This window comes from Eurosta solidaginis, chromosome 4 (genome assembly GCF_040869045.1).
Source record: "Eurosta solidaginis isolate ZX-2024a chromosome 4, ASM4086904v1, whole genome shotgun sequence".
In the NCBI taxonomy this organism is placed as follows: domain Eukaryota; kingdom Metazoa; phylum Arthropoda; class Insecta; order Diptera; family Tephritidae; genus Eurosta; species Eurosta solidaginis.
In genome coordinates this window covers 155,942,749-155,959,994 of record NC_090322.1, presented here as the reverse complement: position 1 = coordinate 155,959,994, position 17,246 = coordinate 155,942,749, and the positions used below count along the sequence as shown (strand labels likewise).

Below are 17,246 nucleotides of genomic sequence, written 5' to 3'. Positions count from 1 at the left end.
GTATAGTTTAAAACAGTTAATGCATTCAATTGCAGTACAAAAAAATTATTTTATATTAATTTTTTTGCTCTAAACTGAGGTCCTTCGAAAAAGACTGATTTTTCTAAGGACAAGTCCAAGGCAAGTAAAACTTAATTTTTAATATATTAGAAAAACGATATTTTTCTTTAAAAAGCATTTAAAACAAGTGAATATATATCAAATAAATGTTAGAAAAAAAAAAAAAAAATGTAAGTTTCTTTTTGATATCTTTAGGGTCCTTAAACTTGAACACGTCTCGTTATCTTTCTAGGGTTAATGAAGCTAACTTAACACAGTTAAAAGTAAGAGCTTACATCTTTAACTTTTTTGTAGGTACACCAAAGGAAATTTGGTAAAAAATTTAGATTGCACCTATTTTCGTGAAAATTCAATTTTAAGTCTGAAAAGTCTATAGTTGCACTAAAAAAAAAGAAGAAGAAAGGCCGGGGCTGTCTTCGGCTGTCTTCGGCCAAGCAATAATCTATTTCTATTCGTAATATCTAAGTAATCGGCTACATAAAATATATTATATATTGAGAACATACATTAAAACTAGGGGTGGGACTATCCGCATATTCGAATATCCGGATATGCATCCGGTTATCCGTTGACATGGATAAAATCCGGACGGCATGGATATCCGGTTAATGTTCGTTTGTGAAACTATCCGCATATCCTGATTTATGAAGATCCGGTTAATAACCGTATTTTTGTATATCCAGTGAAAGCACCAAATTGATGAATCATATATGTTCATTTAACATTAATAACAATAAAATCGTGGGACATTTAAATCAATTAACAGCGCTTTTTCACAATATAAACAAATGGCACTGTCCTTATTTTCACTTGTTTGTAAAACTGTAGCTTTTTAATTTTTGACGTTAATTTAATAATCCGCAAACATATTTTGTGAATAATTTTTCCATGCTTGCTTCGTTCAGTTCTGATATGCAGATTTTCCACTTTTATATTACAGTATTCAAACATACGGATATCCGAATTTTCCGATTACGTATTCGGATAGCCGAACAGCGGATATCCGGAATTTTTGCTTAGCTATCCGGTTATTTGAATATACGGTTTATCCGGATAGTTGAAAAGTCTGGATGCAGTTCGCAGCCCTAATACAAACTTAAGCGACAGTTTTGATAAATATAAAATAAAATAGACCTGTGCTTTTCAAGAGGAAACAAAGTTTCAAGTTTTTTCTGGTCCGCATGAGAAAGCTATGACCATCAATCACATATCTGAAAACCTTAATAAATTGCAACAGGCTCCATTTTACGTCACACAATATATTACTCATATGAAGATTTTACTGTCGGCTTAGGGCTTAAGCTTTATGTTTCGAATCACCACATCAATGTTCATCCCATAAACGGACCTAGGCCAGACTATTATAAAACAAATTTTAATTCACCGGATGCCGAAACTTCTCTTTTAAATCATTCTGAAAATGCCTGGCTCCATTTCATAGGATATATCCGCATTCGTACCTGCAACGGAAATAAAAATAAAAAGAAAATAAAAAAAGTTTAGGCATTTCCTTTATATAAATGGACAAAAATTAGCGAAAAATGTATTATGTAAAGAAATAATCTTGCTGAACTTTGATTTTAAAAGTTTGAAATTGTAAAAATATTTATGAGAAATAAAAATATATGGGTAACGATTACGGCGACCTGGTAACTGACGTACAGAGTGTGGGGGAAGACGAGCCCGATACGCCAATCGGCGATGATGGAAAACAGCTCCGGCATCCAATTACGGGGAAGTGAGAATGGCAATATGCCGGCTAAAAAATTACAAGGTGCCAAGTAATGATGCCGGGCTGTTCAAACATGGAGGCGAAGAGTTGGTATAAGATAAAGAAACAAAAAAGTGGGTCTTGCGGCAAATGAGGACAAGACGAAGTACTGTCATAGTAGTCTCTGTAGGCACGTCACTGTTGACGGATATAAATTCGAGACTGTGAAGGATATTTGGAACGCAGCATTAAAAGAAGAAGTAATGTCGGCCTAGAAATTAGACGGAAAATAATTCTTGCCAACAAGTGCTTCTTTTGGCAATTGAAAAGTAAAGTCCTCTCTCGACGAACAAAAATCTCGCTCTGTCCTGAGGTATGGCTCGGAATCATGTGAGGTATCGAGAGAAGATGAGATGGCTCTTGGGGTATTCGAGAGAATAGTTCTCCGGAAGATTTATAGTCCTATCCGTGATGTCGACGGCGAGTACAGAAGGAGGTATAATGATGAGCTATATGAGCTTTCCGCAGATATGACGATAGTGCAGCGAATAAAAAGAGAAGCTTCGCTAGCTGGGTCATGTTATGCGGATAGACGAATATGCTCCGGCCAAGAAAGAAAGTAACCGCAGTTTGTGAGTAGAGGAAAGGGACGACGTCCACTGAGTTGGGAGATACAGTGGAGGAAGACTTAGCCTCATTTTGTGCTCCCAATTAGCGACTGTTATCGCAAACCAGGGTTAGCTGACCACACTCCCTCGACGTAGCTCATTTTTATATAAAACTTGAAGTAGTGCTCTATATTGAATTTTGGCAGGATTAACAGACCGCGTCTGGACAAATTTTTTGCTTATATTTTAATCCTTCTATTCTCATTCCGTACCAAAAAAGTACAAACACCGTAAGTAAAATGTGAACAATCATGTCTTAAGGCACGAACAATGAATTGCCGTCATTTCATCCAGTCGTCACTTATAAAAAATCAGCTTTTCACATGCACGCATTGAAAACTTTAACCAAAAGATAATATATAGTAATACTATTTAGTTTTCGACTCGACCCTAATAAACCTTTGAGATAAAAAATGTAGTAGGAGATAAGAGCTGAGCAAGATACCCCGATTGGAATAAAGTCTGCGTCAACAATGAAACATGTTGTCAAAAGCGTGACGTCACGCCGAGAAACTTTACTTCACAGCTTACTATGATTTTTTTGCTCTCTCATTTTTTAATGCGGGATCTGTTTGTTAGTTCATGGAATAGACTATTAAATCGAAGATCTAAATAAGTTTTGTAAAAAATAAAAGGAACAAAAAATATTTTAAGTTTACTCTTCCAATAGGTTTCCTTCTTCTTATCATCGTACATAGTTCCACTTACTCTCATATGTTTCCTGTATGTGGGGATGCTGGCAAGACTTTGGCGTAGCGCACCAGGCTGTAAGCCCTCTGCAGAATCCAGGTAAGAAGAACTTATCTACAAAAATTAATATAAAGTAAGGGTGTCTTAACATCAAAATTTGATTTTATATATTTTTGAAGATTTATTTTCCTTTTGTGTTTAAAGCAAGTAGCCAACAAGTAAGGAAGGCTAAGTTCGGGTGTAACCGAACATTGCATACTCAGCTGAGAGCTTTGGGCACAAAATAAGGGAAAATCGCTACGTAGGAAAATGAACCTAGGGTAACCCTGGAATGTGTTTGTATGACATGCAATGGAAGGTATTAAATAGTATTTTAAAAGGGAGTGGGCCTTAGTTCTATGGGTGGACGCCTTTTCGAGATATCTCCATAAGGGTTGACCAAGGGTGACTCTATGATGTGTTTGTACGACATGGTATCAAATGAAAGGTGGTAATGAGTATTTTAAAAGGTAGTGGGCCTTGGTTGTATATGGGAAGGCGTTTTCGAGATATCGACCAAAATGTGGATCAGGGTGACGCAGATCATGATCTGTCGGGTACCGCTAATTTATTTATATAGGTAATACCACGAACAGTTTCCTGCCATGATTCCAAGGGCTTTTGATTTCGCCCTGCAGAACTTTTTCATTTTCTCCTACTTTATATGGTAGGTGTTACACCCATTTTACAAAGTTTTTTCTAAAGTTATATTTTACGTCAAAAAACAATCCAATTAACATATTTCATAACTTTTTTCGTATTTGGTATAGAATTATGGTATTTTTTTTCATATTTCGAAATTTTCGATATCGAAAAAGTGGGCGTGGCCATAGTCGGATTTCGCCCATTTTTAATGCGAAGATAAAGTGAGTTCAGATAAGTACGTGGACTAAGTTTAGTAAAGATATATAAATTTTTGCTCAAGTTATCGTGTAACGGCCGAGCGGAAGGACAGACGGTAGAAGCTATGCCGTTACCAAATTTCACAAGGATTGGTAAATTTTGTTTTCGACTTATGGCATTTAAAGTATTCTAGACAAATTAAATGAAAAAGCGCGGAGCCACGCAAATTCTGAAGTTTTCTTTTATTTTTGTATTTTGTTGCAATATCATAACTGCGGTTGAAATTTGACATAATTTACTTATATACTGTAAAAATATTAAATTTTTTGTTAAAATTTGACAAAAAAAATTTTTATTTTTAAAAAGTGGCATATTCGTCATCCGATTTTGGTAATTTTTATACAGCACACATATAGTAATAGGAGTAACGTTCCTGCCAAACTTCATCATGATATCTTCAACGACTGCCAAATTACAGGTTGCAAAACTTTTAAATTATCTTCCTTTAAAAGTGGGCGGTGCCAACAGCATTTTCCAAAATTTTACTAATTTTCTATTCTGTGTCATAAGGTCAACCCACCTACCATGTTTCATTGTTTTAGCCGTCTGTGGTAATGAGTTATCGCACTTTTTCGGTTTTTCGAAATTTTCGATATCGAAAAAGTGGGCGTGGTTATAGTCCGATTTCGTTCATTTTAAATAGCAATCTGAGATGAGTGCCCAGGAACCTACATACCAAATTTCATCAATATACCTCAAAATTTACTCAAGTTATCGTGTTAACGGGCAGACAGGCGGACGGACATGGCTAAATGGATTTCTTTTTTCGCCCAGATCAGTTTGATATATAGAAGTCTATATCTATCTCGATTAGTTTATGCCGTTACGGGGTACCCTTATGCGAACAAAATTAATATACCTTGTGAGCTATGCTCAGCTGAGTATAAAAAGACTTGGGATTTTAATATGCTGTTGTAGTTTTAATATACATATGTAGTATGTATGCATGTATGTATGTTGGCAAATAAAACCAAATCTATAACTCTTTTGTCCCTCGGATGAAATTCTGTGTAGACGAATCTTGAACAACACAGCATATCTGCATTTAGTTTGTATTAATGAATGTAGGCCCTGATGACTTCTATGAATTTGTGGAAACCTCTGAAAGGCGAAAAACTTTAAAAAAATATCAGATACTATACTCTGTAAATCTTTTCGAAGACTTCTCAGGTTATTGAGATGTGAACCTGCAATCCTGCGATGATCGATTTGTTGACAAACAGATACGACCAAAGCCACGTCTTTTTCACACTTTTCCACTTCTACGTCAATTTTTATATTTTCATGCAGAACATAATTCGAACGGTTATTGCATTTTGCTATTTTTAGAAGAACAATAATTGTTTTTTATTTGTTCATTCAAATTTTGAGAAAATATTTGATGTATATTTGAACGATTTTCAACCAAACGAGAAAATATTTATTTAAACAAGTAAGAAATCCTAAGTTCGAGTGAAACCGAACACTGCATACCCAGCTGTGCACTTGGAACGCTGTTGTTGGAAATCAGTCAAATGTAGTTAAATAACATAAAGTTATTGCAAACTTTGTTAAGGTCAGACTTAGGGAAAATTGAGCATGGGATTTAACCGAGTTTGATAATCTTCACTCAGTCCATATTATTTTGCAAGGATAATGTCTCTGCCGAATTTCAATGTGATATCTTTAACAGATTTTCATTTACTGCTTGTTAAACTTCCAAATTTTCTTCTTCTAAGTGGGAGTGGTTCCACGCACATACTCCAAAATATTTTGGAATTTGTGTTTTGTGTCTAAAACCAATCCACCTACCAAATTTCATTAGCTTAGCGGTATTCGTTTTTGAATTATCTCATTTTTCTAAATTTTCGATATCGAGAAAGTGGGCGTGGTTATCATCCCTTTTCTCTCATTTTCAATACCAATCTATTCTGTATCCAGATAAAGATGTCTTAATATTTTCCCAAGTTATCGTGTTAACGGACGGACAGACGGACGGACGGACATAACTTAAAATATCAAATATTTTTCTATACTGATGATTTTGATATAAGGAAGTCTAAATCTATAGTTTTGGTTGTTACTCTTCAGAAACTTTTGAATTATTTTGCTCTCCATCACAATATTTTGTTGTCAAAGAGCTCACTTTGGTTAATGAAATATGCCGCCTATGCATGAATTATTAAATTACGTGGAAGGATGTAGAAAAACTATAGTAAATTTCTCTAAACAATTTTTAATTGCAAATTAATAAAATAATACAAAAATTTGATATTGCAACGAATTTAGTGCAATTCCGTTTATTTGAAACCTTCTGCTAACGTTCGAATCACTAAACTGTTGAATAAATAACTTCAATATTTAATAATGCAAAATTGTCTTTATTAGACTACTTTCACAATGACATTTCTACTTCTCGACAGATAGCGTGCTTAAATTAAACTCATTCCATTCCTCAGCTGGCGTTGCTTTTATACTCTTCGGTTTCCTTGTTTGCATATTTCCAGGCCTTTCTAGAATTTACTATTTGTTTACCAGCTATAAACTCACCAGCTATAACTACAGATGCACGTTATAGCTTCTCATATGCTCGTGTATATGTGAGTGATACTTCAATCGATGATTGTCTACTTTTGGAAGTATCTCAGATATATGCATGTGTTTGTGCGTCTCTCTCCGCTGCCTGATTGATTTGTTGATGTGCATACAAGTCACTGCTTAGCATTGGCTTAGAGATGATAGTATCTCTTAGTGTTGCTAATATTCGTCACAATATATTGTAAGAAAAAAGAATATTAAGGGGCATTGTATGTATAACACAATGAATAATTTTTTCTCGTGTGAACGTGAATTCGTAGAACTGTTGTTGTTGTTGTAGCGATAAGGAAACTGCCTGAAGGCCTTGCGCTGGCAACCCCTTGAAAGGGTTGCGCTACACAACCCCTTGAATCAAATTGATATTTTAGTCGCCTCTTACGACAGGCATACCTGCAGCGTATATATTCTAAGCCCCCTAACTCGCTGGGTTGTTACAATAGCACTCACTTACCACAGTGACACTCTCAGGCAATAAGCCTGATTTCCTTTGTAAAATTTTTGGTATTATATTGTTGTGAATGTAAGTGCCAGTGACGCAAAGTGTCACGGCGTCATATATAATCTGACCCTATATGTTCCTTCTAAAATACAGCATCTCATGATTTTAATATAAATAATGTAACTAATTTCTGGGAACCAAGATAATAGGGCGATTAAAAGAAAAGCAATACATAATTTCACTCATTCTAACTAATCTAACTAATTTCTACTGATTGTTTTGTGTATTGCACTTTATTATTATAGTCTTAATAAATCATCCGGAGCTTTTAATTACTATTAGTGTTATTGAGTGCGGACGATGATGACGCTGATTTATGTACATGCATGTGAACGTGTTGCCCATATGTATAAAAATTAGGGTGTTACTCTTTCCTTAGTTGCCTTCTCATTTCAGATAGCCCTTAAATTTTAAGTACAAGTTTCCAAACCAGCTATCAAATCGCAAAATGTTAACACTAATTTCATGTACAGTAGGGCTCTTAAAAATATAAGACTATTTTATTTTAGATGTTTGTACGAGTTTCACTATTCGAATAGTTAATTTGTTTAGTATATTAGAGTAATCGCTACTAAACGTTTATTCGATTTCCAAAATTCAACGTTCGAATATGGCAAGTGTTCATTCAAAAAGTTACGTATACGATACGCCTGTGCCACATATATCTTCTGCATTGAATCTTTGTTCATTTGATCGATTACAAGATATCTTGGAAATATTGGTATGGTATATCTCAAAATGTTCCTCTCAAGTAGAATTTTTTGAAAAAGCCAAAGTTTTTATACTTTTTTAAACGGGTTTATTTAGCTTGACTTGGCAAGCCGGTCGTTGTGAACGAATTTCGTAATTGAAATTTAAGTAACTTCCCGATAAGCGGCAAGCGCTTTAGAAATAAAAGGTTCATAATTCTCCAAGTCGTCATATCCGATCTTTCTCCTGTCAAAAGTTCGCTCGAAATCCACCAAGATGGCTTGAGTGGCAATCGGCTCACATAAGAGCTGTATCTTATATTTTTGTCTGTCTTCGCTCCAGGAGGAGCCAGAAGGATTAGGGTCTGAGGCATACTGTGCTAAGCCGGAAATTAACAAATCCTACAAGCTGCCAGATCACTGTAGCGTTATTCAAGCTAAAAAATTGGGATAGATCGAAGATGGTGTGAAGGTTTTACAACTTTAGACTAAACAAGTAAGGAAGGTTAAGTTCGGGTGTAACCGAACATTACATACTCAGTTGAGAGCTATGGTGACTATAGGGTCATCTACTTTAGTTATATATACTTTGTTTTTATAAATTATTTTCAAATCATTTTATTTTATATAATATTTCAAAATGAAAATATTGGAAGTATCAAAAAAACATCTTTTAAAAAAATAAAGTTAAATATTTTCTAAATTCAAAATTAAACAATAAATATCTAAATATTTGGTTAACCACCAAATATAAATGGCGATCCCACCAACGATCCTGCACACAATCTGGAAATTCCAACAGTACAATAAATTTATATCAAGCATCAAAATGAAAGAAAGAAATTAAAGGCAAATAAACAAATATTAATAACGCAGAAAGTTTACATCTCACCGAAAATCCAATTCTAAAAATTCGTTTAACAATTGGCCCAACCACTATAATTTTTAATCAATCAACGCATTGTTTATATTGAATTAACAAGAAGTATATTTCAAAAAACCAATTCGAATGAAGAGTTAACGTTAACTACAATCACTAAAACAAACAACAACATATTTCATTCTATATCAAAGAGCAATTATACATACATATAAACAACAATTTAAGATTGACATCAGTGAATAAAGTATTAAATGGTGCAATTTTAAAAATAAAACTAATGAAAGATCAATAATTTCACTACTAGTCAACCATTTTCTTTTTATGAAATATATCAACATTCAAGTTGATATTTTAAAAAACTTTTATTTTGGTTTTGTTTTTAAAAATTTATATTTTGTTTATTTTTGAGTCTAGATATTTTCTAACTAATTAGAATTTTCTTTTTTTGAAGTTATTCAAAATTTTAAGTTAACACTAAAACTCAATTAAAATTATTTTAAAAATTAAAGTAAAGAGTACAAAGTAGTTAACACTATAGTGACAACATATGGGAAAATAACCATGTAGGAAAATGAACCGAGGGAAACCCTGGAATGTGTTTGTATGACATGTGTATCAAATGAAAGGCACTAAAGAGTATTTTATGAGGGAGTGGGCCATAGTTCTATAGGTGGACGCCATTTAGGGATATAGACATAAAGGTGGATCAGGGTTGACTCTAGAATGCGTTTGTACGATATGGGTATCAAATGAAAGGTGTTAATGAGTATTTTAAAAGGGAGTAATCCTTAGTTCCATAGGTGGACGCCGTTTCGAGATATCGCCATAAAGGTGGAGCAGGGGTGGCTCTAGAATTTGTTTGTACAATATGGGTATCAAAAGAAAGGTGTTAATGGGTATTTTAAAAGGGAGTAATCCTTAGTTCCATAGGTGGACGCCGTTTCGAGATATTGCCATAAAGGTGGAGCAGGGGTGGCTCTAGAATTTGTTTGTACAATATGGGTATCAACTGAAAGGTGTTAATGAGTATTTTAAAAGTGAGTAATCCTTAGTTCCATAGGTGGACGCCGTTTCGAGATATCGCCATAAAGGTGGAGCAGGGGTGGCTCTAGAATTTGTTTGTACAATATGGGTATCAACTGAAAGGTGTTAATGAGTATTTTAAAAGTGAGTAATCCTTAGTTCCATAGGTGGACGCCGTTTCGAGATATCGCCATAAAGGTGGCCCAGGGGTGACCCTAGAATTTGTTTGTACAATATGGGTATCAAAAGAAAGGTGTTAATGAGTATTTTAAAAGGGAGTAATCCTTAGTTCCATAGGTGGACGCCGTTTCGAGATATCGCCATAAAGGTGGAGCAGGGGTGGCTCTAGAATTTGTTTGTACAATATGGGTATTAAAAGAAAGGTGTTAATGAGTATTTTAAAAGGGAGTAATCCTTAGTTCCATAGGTGGACGCCGTTTCGAGATATTGCCATAAAGGTGGAGCAGGGGTGGCTCTAGAATTTGTTTGTACAATATGGGTATCAACTGAAAGGTGTTAATGAGTATTTTAAAAGTGAGTAATCCTTAGTTCCATAGGTGGACGCCGTTTCGAGATATCTCCATAAAGGTGGAGCAGGGGTGACCCTAGAATTTGTTTGTACAATATGGGTATCAAAAGAAAGGTGTTAATGAGTATTTTAAAAGTGAGTAATCCTTAGTTCCATAGGTGGAGGCCGTTTCGAGATATCGCCATAAAGGTGGAGCAGGGGTTGCTATAGAATTTGTTTGTACCATATGGGTATCAAAAGAAAGGTGTTAATGAGTATTTTAAAAGGGAGTAATCCTTAGTTCCATAGGCGGACGCCGTTTCGAGATATCGCCATAAAGGTGGAGCAGGGGTGGCTCTAGAATTTGTTTGTACAATATGGGTACCAACTGAAAGGTGTTAATGAGTATTTTAAGAGGGAGTAATCCTTAGTTCCATAGGTGGACGCCGTTTCGAGATATCGCCATAAAGGTGGACCAGGGGGACCCTAGAATTTGTTTGTACAATATGGCTATCAAACGAAAGGTGTTAATGAGTATTTTAAAAGTGAGTAATCCTTAGTTCCATAAGTGGACGCCGTTTCGAGATATCGCCATAAAGGTGGACCAGGGGTTACCCTAGAATTTGTTTGTACAATATGGGCATCAAACGAAAGGCGTTAATGAGTATTTTAAAAGGGAGTGGGCCTTAGTTCTATAGGTGGACGCCGTTTCGAAATATCGCCATAAAGGTGGACCAGGGGTGACTCTAGAATGTGTTTGTACGATATGGGTATCAAACGAAAGGTGTTAATTAGTATTTTAAAATGGATTAATCCTTAGTTCCATAGGTGGACGCCGTTTCGAGATATCGCCATAAAGGTGGACCAGGGGTGACCCTAGAATTTGTTTGTACAATATGGGCATCAAACGAAAGGTGTTAATTAGTATTTTAAAAGGGAGTGGGCCTTAGTTCTATAGGTGGATGCCGTTTCGAAATATCGCCATAAAGGTGGACCAGGGGTGACTCTAGAATGCGTTTGTACGATATGGGTATCAAACGAAAGGTGTTAATGAGTATTTTAAAAGGGAGTAATCCTTAGTTCCATAGGTGGACGCCGTTTCGAGATATCGCCATAAAGGTGGGCCAGTGGTGACCCTAGAATTTGTTTGTACAATATGGGCATCAAACGAAAGGTGTTAATTAGTATTTTAAAAGGGAGTGGGCCTTAGTTCTATAGGTGGATGCCGTTTCGAAATATCGCCATAAAGGTGGACCAGGGGTGACTCTAGAATGCGTTTGTACGATATGGGTATCAAAAGAAAGGTGTTAATGAATATTTTAAAAGTGAGTAATCCTTAGTTCCATAGGTGGACGCCGTTTCGAGATATCGCCATAAAGGTGGACCAGGGGTGACCCTAGAATTTGTTTGTACAATATGGGCATCAAACGAAAGGTGTTAATGAGTATTTTAAAAGGGAGTAATCCTTAGTTCCATAGGTGGACGCCGTTTCGAGATATCGCCATAAAGGTGGACCTGGGGTGACCCTAGAATTTGTTTGTACAATATGGGCATCAAACGAAAGATGTTAATTAGTATTTTAAAAGGGAGTGGGCCTTAGTTCTATAGGTGGATGCCGTTTCGAAATATCGCCATAAAGGTGGACCAGGTGTGACTCTAGAATGCGTTTGTACGATATGGGTATCAAACGAAAGGTGTTAATGAGTATTTTAAAAGGGAGTAATCCTTAGTTCCATAGGTGGACGCCGTTTCGAGATATCGCCATAAAGGTGGGCCAGTGGTGACCCTAGAATTTGTTTGTACAATATGGGTATCAAAAGAAAGGTGTTAATGAGTATTTTAAAAGTGAGTAATCCTTAGTTCCATAGGTGGACGCCGTTTCGAAATATCGCCATAAAGGTGGACCAGGGGTGACCCTAGAATTTGTTTGTACAATATGGGCATCAAACGAAAGGTGTTAATTAGTATTTTAAAAGGGAGTGGGCCTTAGTTCTATAGGTGGATGCCGTTTCGAAATATCGCCATAGAGGTGAACCAGGGGTGACTCTAAAATGCGTTTGTACGATATGGGTATCAAACGAAAGGTGTTAATGAGTATTTTAAAAGGGAGTAATCCTTAGTTCCATAGGTGGACGCCGTTTCGAGATATCGCCATAAAGGTGGGCCAGGGTGACCCTAGAATTTGTTTGTACAATATGGGCATCAAACGAAAGGTGTTAATTAGTATTTTAAAAGGGAGTGGGCCTTAGTTCTATAGGTGGATGCCGTTTCGAAATATCGCCATAAAGGTGGACCAGGGGTGACTCTAGAATGCGTTTGTACGATATGGGTATCAAACGAGAGGTGTTAATGAGTATTTTAAAAGGGAGTAATCCTTAGTTCCATAGGAGGACGCCGTTTCGAGATATTGCCATAAAGGTGGGCCAGGGGTGACCCTAGAATTTGTTTGTACAATATGGGCATCGAACGAAAGGTGTTAATTAGTATTTTAAAAGGGAGTGGGCCTTAGTTCTATAGGTGGATGCCGTTTCGAAATATCGCCATAAAGGTGGACCAGGGGTGACTCTAGAATGCGTTTGTACGATATGGGTATCAAACGAAAGGTGTTAATGAGTATTTTAAAAGGGAGTAATCCTTAGTTCCATAGGTGGACGCCGTTTCGAGATATCGCCATAAAGGTGGGCCAGTGGTGACCCTAGAATTTGTTTGTACAATATGGGTATCAAAAGAAAGGTGTTAATGAGTATTTTAAAAGTGAGTAATCCTTAGTTCCATAGGTGGACGCCGTTTCGAGATATCGCCATAAAGGTGGACCAGGGGTGACCTTAGAATTTGTTTGTACAATATGGGTATCAAACGAAAGGTGTTAATTAGTATTTTAAAAGGGAGTGGGCCTTAGTTCTATAGGTGGATGCCGTTTCGAAATATCGCCATAAAGGTGGACCAGGGGTGACTCTAGAATGCGTTTGTACGATATGGGTATCAAAAGAAAGGTGTTAATGAGTATTTTAAAAGTGAGTAATCCTTAGTTCCATAGGTGGACGCCGTTTCGAGATATCGCCATAAAGGTGGGCCAGTGGTGACCCTAGAATTTGTTTGTACAATATGGGTATCAAAAGAAAGGTGTTAATGAGTATTTTAAAAGTGAGTAATCCTTAGTTCCATAGGTGGACGCCGTTTCGAGATATCGCCATAAAGGTGGACCAGGGGTGACCCTAGAATTTGTTTGTACAATATGGGCATCAAACGAAAGGTGTTAATTAGTATTTTAAAAGGGAGTGGGCCTTAGTTCTATAGGTGGATGCCGTTTCGAAATATCGCCATAAAGGTGGACCAGGGGTGACTCTAGAATGCGTTTGTACGATATGGGTATCAAAAGAAAGGTGTTAATGAGTATTTTAAAAGTGAGTAATCCTTAGTTCCATAGGTGGACGCCGTTTCGAGATATCGCCATAAAGGTGGACCAGGGGTGACCCTAGAATTTGTTTGTACAATATGGGCATCAAACGAAAGGTGTTAATTAGTATTTTAAAAGGGAGTGGGCCTTAGTTCTATAGGTGGATGCCGTTTCGAAATATCGCCATAAAGGTGGACCAGGGGTGACTCTAGAATGCGTTTGTACGATATGGGTATCAAAAGAAAGGTGTTAATGAGTATTTTAAAAGTGAGTAATCCTTAGTTCCATAGGTGGACGCCGTTTCGAGATATCGCCATAAAGGTGGACCAGGGGTGACCCTAGAATTTGTTTGTACAATATGGGCATCAAACGAAAGGTGTTAATTAGTATTTTAAAAGGGAGTGGGCCTTAGTTCTATAGGTGGATGCCGTTTCGAAATATCGCCATAAAGGTGGACCAGGGGTGACTCTAGAATGCGTTTGTACGATATGGGTATCAAAAGAAAGGTGTTAATGAGTATTTTAAAAGTGAGTAATCCTTAGTTCCATAGGTGGACGCCGTTTCGAGATATCGCCATAAAGGTGGACCAGGGGTGACCCTAGAATTTGTTTGTACAATATGGGCATCAAACGAAAGGTGTTAATTAGTATTTTAAAAGGGAGTAATCCTTAGTTCCATAGGTGGACGCCGTTTCGAAATATCGCCATAAAGGTGGACCAGGGGTGACCCTAGAATTTGTTTGTACAATATGGGCATCAAACGAAAGGTGTTAATTAGTATTTTAAAAGGGAGTGGGCCTTAGTTCTATAGGTGGATGCCGTTTCGAAATATCGCCATAGAGGTGAACCAGGGGTGACTCTAAAATGCGTTTGTACGATATGGGTATCAAAAGAAAGGTGTTAATGAGTATTTTAAAAGGGAGTAATCCTTAGTTCCATAGGTGGACGCCGTTTCGAGATATCGCCATAAAGGTGGGCCAGGGGTGACCCTAGAATTTGTTTGTACAATATGGGCATCAAACGAAAGGTGTTAATTAGTATTTTAAAAGGGAGTGGGCCTTAGTTCTATAGGTGGATGCCGTTTCCAAATATCGCCATAAAGGTGGACCAGGGGTGACTCTAGAATGCGTTTGTACGATATGGGTATCAAACGAAAGGTGTTAATGAGTATTTTAAAAGGGAGTTATCCTTAGTTCCATAGGTGGACGCCGTTTCGAGATATCGCCATAAAGGTGGGCCAGTGGTGACCCTAGAATTTGTTTGTACAATATGGGTATCAAAAGAAAGGGGTTAATGAGTATTTTAAAAGTGAGTAATCCTTAGTTCCATAGGTGGACGCCGTTTCGAGATATCGCCATAAAGGTGGGCCAGTGGTGACCCTAGAATTTGTTTGTACAATATGGGTATCAAAAGAAAGGTGTTAATGAGTATTTTAAAAGGGAGTAATCCTTAGTTCCATAGGTGGACGCCGTTTCGAGATATCGCCATAAAGGTGGGCCAGGGGTGACCCTAGAATTTGTTTGTACAATATGGGCATCAAACGAAAGGTGTTAATTAGTATTTTAAAAGGGAGTGGGCCTTAGTTCTATAGGTGGATGTCATTTCGAAATATCGCCATAAAGGTGGACCAGGGGTGACTCTAGAATGCGTTTGTACGATATGGGTATTAAACGAAAGGTGTTAATGAGTATTTTAAAAGGGAGAAATCCTTAGTTCCATAGGTGGACGCCGTTTCGAGATATCGCCATAAAGGTGGGCCAGTGGTGACCCTAGAATTTGTTTGTACAATATGGGCATCAAACGAAAGGTGTTAATTAGTATTTTAAAAGGGAGTGGTCCTTAGTTCTATAGGTGGATGCCGTTTCGAGATATCGCCATAAAGGTGGACCAGGGGTGACCCTAGAATTTGTTTGTACAATATGGGCATCAAACGAAAGGTGTTAATTAGTATTTTAAAAGGGAGTGGTCCTTAGTTCTATAGGTGGATGCCTTTTCGAAATATCGCCTTAAAGGTGGACCAGGGGTGACTCTAGAATGCGTTTATACGATATGGGTATCAAACGAAAGGTGTTAATGAGTATTTTAAAAGGGAGTAATCCTTAGTTCCATAGGTGGACGCCGTTTCGAGATATCGCCATAAAGGTGGACCAGGGGTGACCCTAGAATTTGTTTGTACAATATGTGCATCAAACGAAAGGTGTTAATTAGTATTTTAAAAGGGAGTGGTCCTTAGTTCTATAGGTGGATGCCGTTTCAAAATATCGCCATAAAGGTGGACCAGGGGTGACTCTAGAATGCGTTTGTACGATATGGGTATCAAACGAAAGGTGTTAATTAGTATTTTAAAAGGGAGTGGGCCTTAGTTCTATAGGTGGATGCCGTTTCGAAATATCGCCATAAAGGTGAACCAGGGGTAACTCTAGAATGCGTTTGTACGATATGGGTATCAAACGAAAGGTGTTAATGGGTATTTTAAAAGGGAGTAATCCTTAGTTCCATAGGTTGACGCCGTTTCGAGATATCGCCATAAAGGTGGGCCAGGGGTGACCCTAGAATTTGTTTGTACAATATGGGCATCAAACGAAAGGTGTTAATTAGTATTTTAAAAGGGAGTGGGCCTTAGTTCTATAGGTGGATGCCGTTTCGAAATATCGCCATAAAGGTGGACCAGGGGTGACTCTAGAATGCGTTTGTACGGTATGGGTATCAAACGAAAGGTGTTAATGGGTATTTTAAAAGGGAGTAATCCTTAGTTCCATAGGTTGACGCCGTTTCGAGATATCGCCATAAAGGTGGACCAGGGGTGACCCTAGAATTTGTTTGTACAATATGTGCATCAAACGAAAGGTGTTAATTAGTATTTTAAAAGGGAGTGGTCCTTAGTTCTATAGGTGGATGCCGTTTCAAAATATCGCCATAAAGGTGAACCAGGGGTAACTCTAGAATGCGTTTGTACGATATGGGTATCAAACGAAAGGTGTTAATGAGTATTTTAAAAGGGAGTAATCCTTAGTTCCATAGGTGGACGGCGTTTCGAGATATCGCCATAAAGGTGGGCCAGTGGTGACCCTAGAATGTGTTTGTACAATATGGGTATCAAAAGAAAGGTGTTAATTAGTATTTTAAAAGGGAGTAATCCTTAGTTCCATAGGTGGACGGCGTTTCGAGATATCGCCATAAAGGTGGGCCAGTGGTGACCCTAGAATGTGTTTGTACAATATGGGCATCAAACGACAGGTGTTAATTAGTATTTTAAAAGGGAGTGGGCCTTAGTTCTATAGGTGGATGCCGTTTCGAAATATCGCCATAAAGGTGGACCAGGGGTGACTCTAGAATGCGTTTGTACGGTATGGGTATCAAACGAAAGGTGTTAATGAGTATTTTAAAAGGGAGTAATCCTTAGTTCCATAGGTGGACGCCGTTTCGAGATATCGCCATAAAGGTGGACCAGGGGTGACCCTAGAATTTGTTTGTACAATATGGGCATCAAACGAAAGGTGTTAATTAGTATTTTAAAAGGGAGTGGGCCTTAGTTCTATAGGTGGATGCCGTTTCGAAATATCGCCATAAAGGTGGACCAGGGGTGACTCTAGAATGCGT

The 17,246-nt window shown here is 37.4% G+C and overlaps 1 protein-coding gene across 4 annotated transcripts in view; it reads left to right on the top strand.

Moving 5' to 3' along the window:
• The window catches only part of LOC137250526 (allatostatin-A receptor-like), a 361,545-nt gene that overhangs the window by 273,917 nt on the left and 70,382 nt on the right, over positions 1–17,246 (top strand). For all 4 annotated transcript variants that reach the window (XM_067783486.1, XM_067783484.1, XM_067783483.1 and 1 more), the window contains one exon: positions 3,110–3,228. In XM_067783486.1, the coding sequence (XP_067639587.1) occupies positions 3,110–3,228 (119 nt within the window). The remainder of the gene's footprint in view (positions 1–3,109; positions 3,229–17,246) is intronic.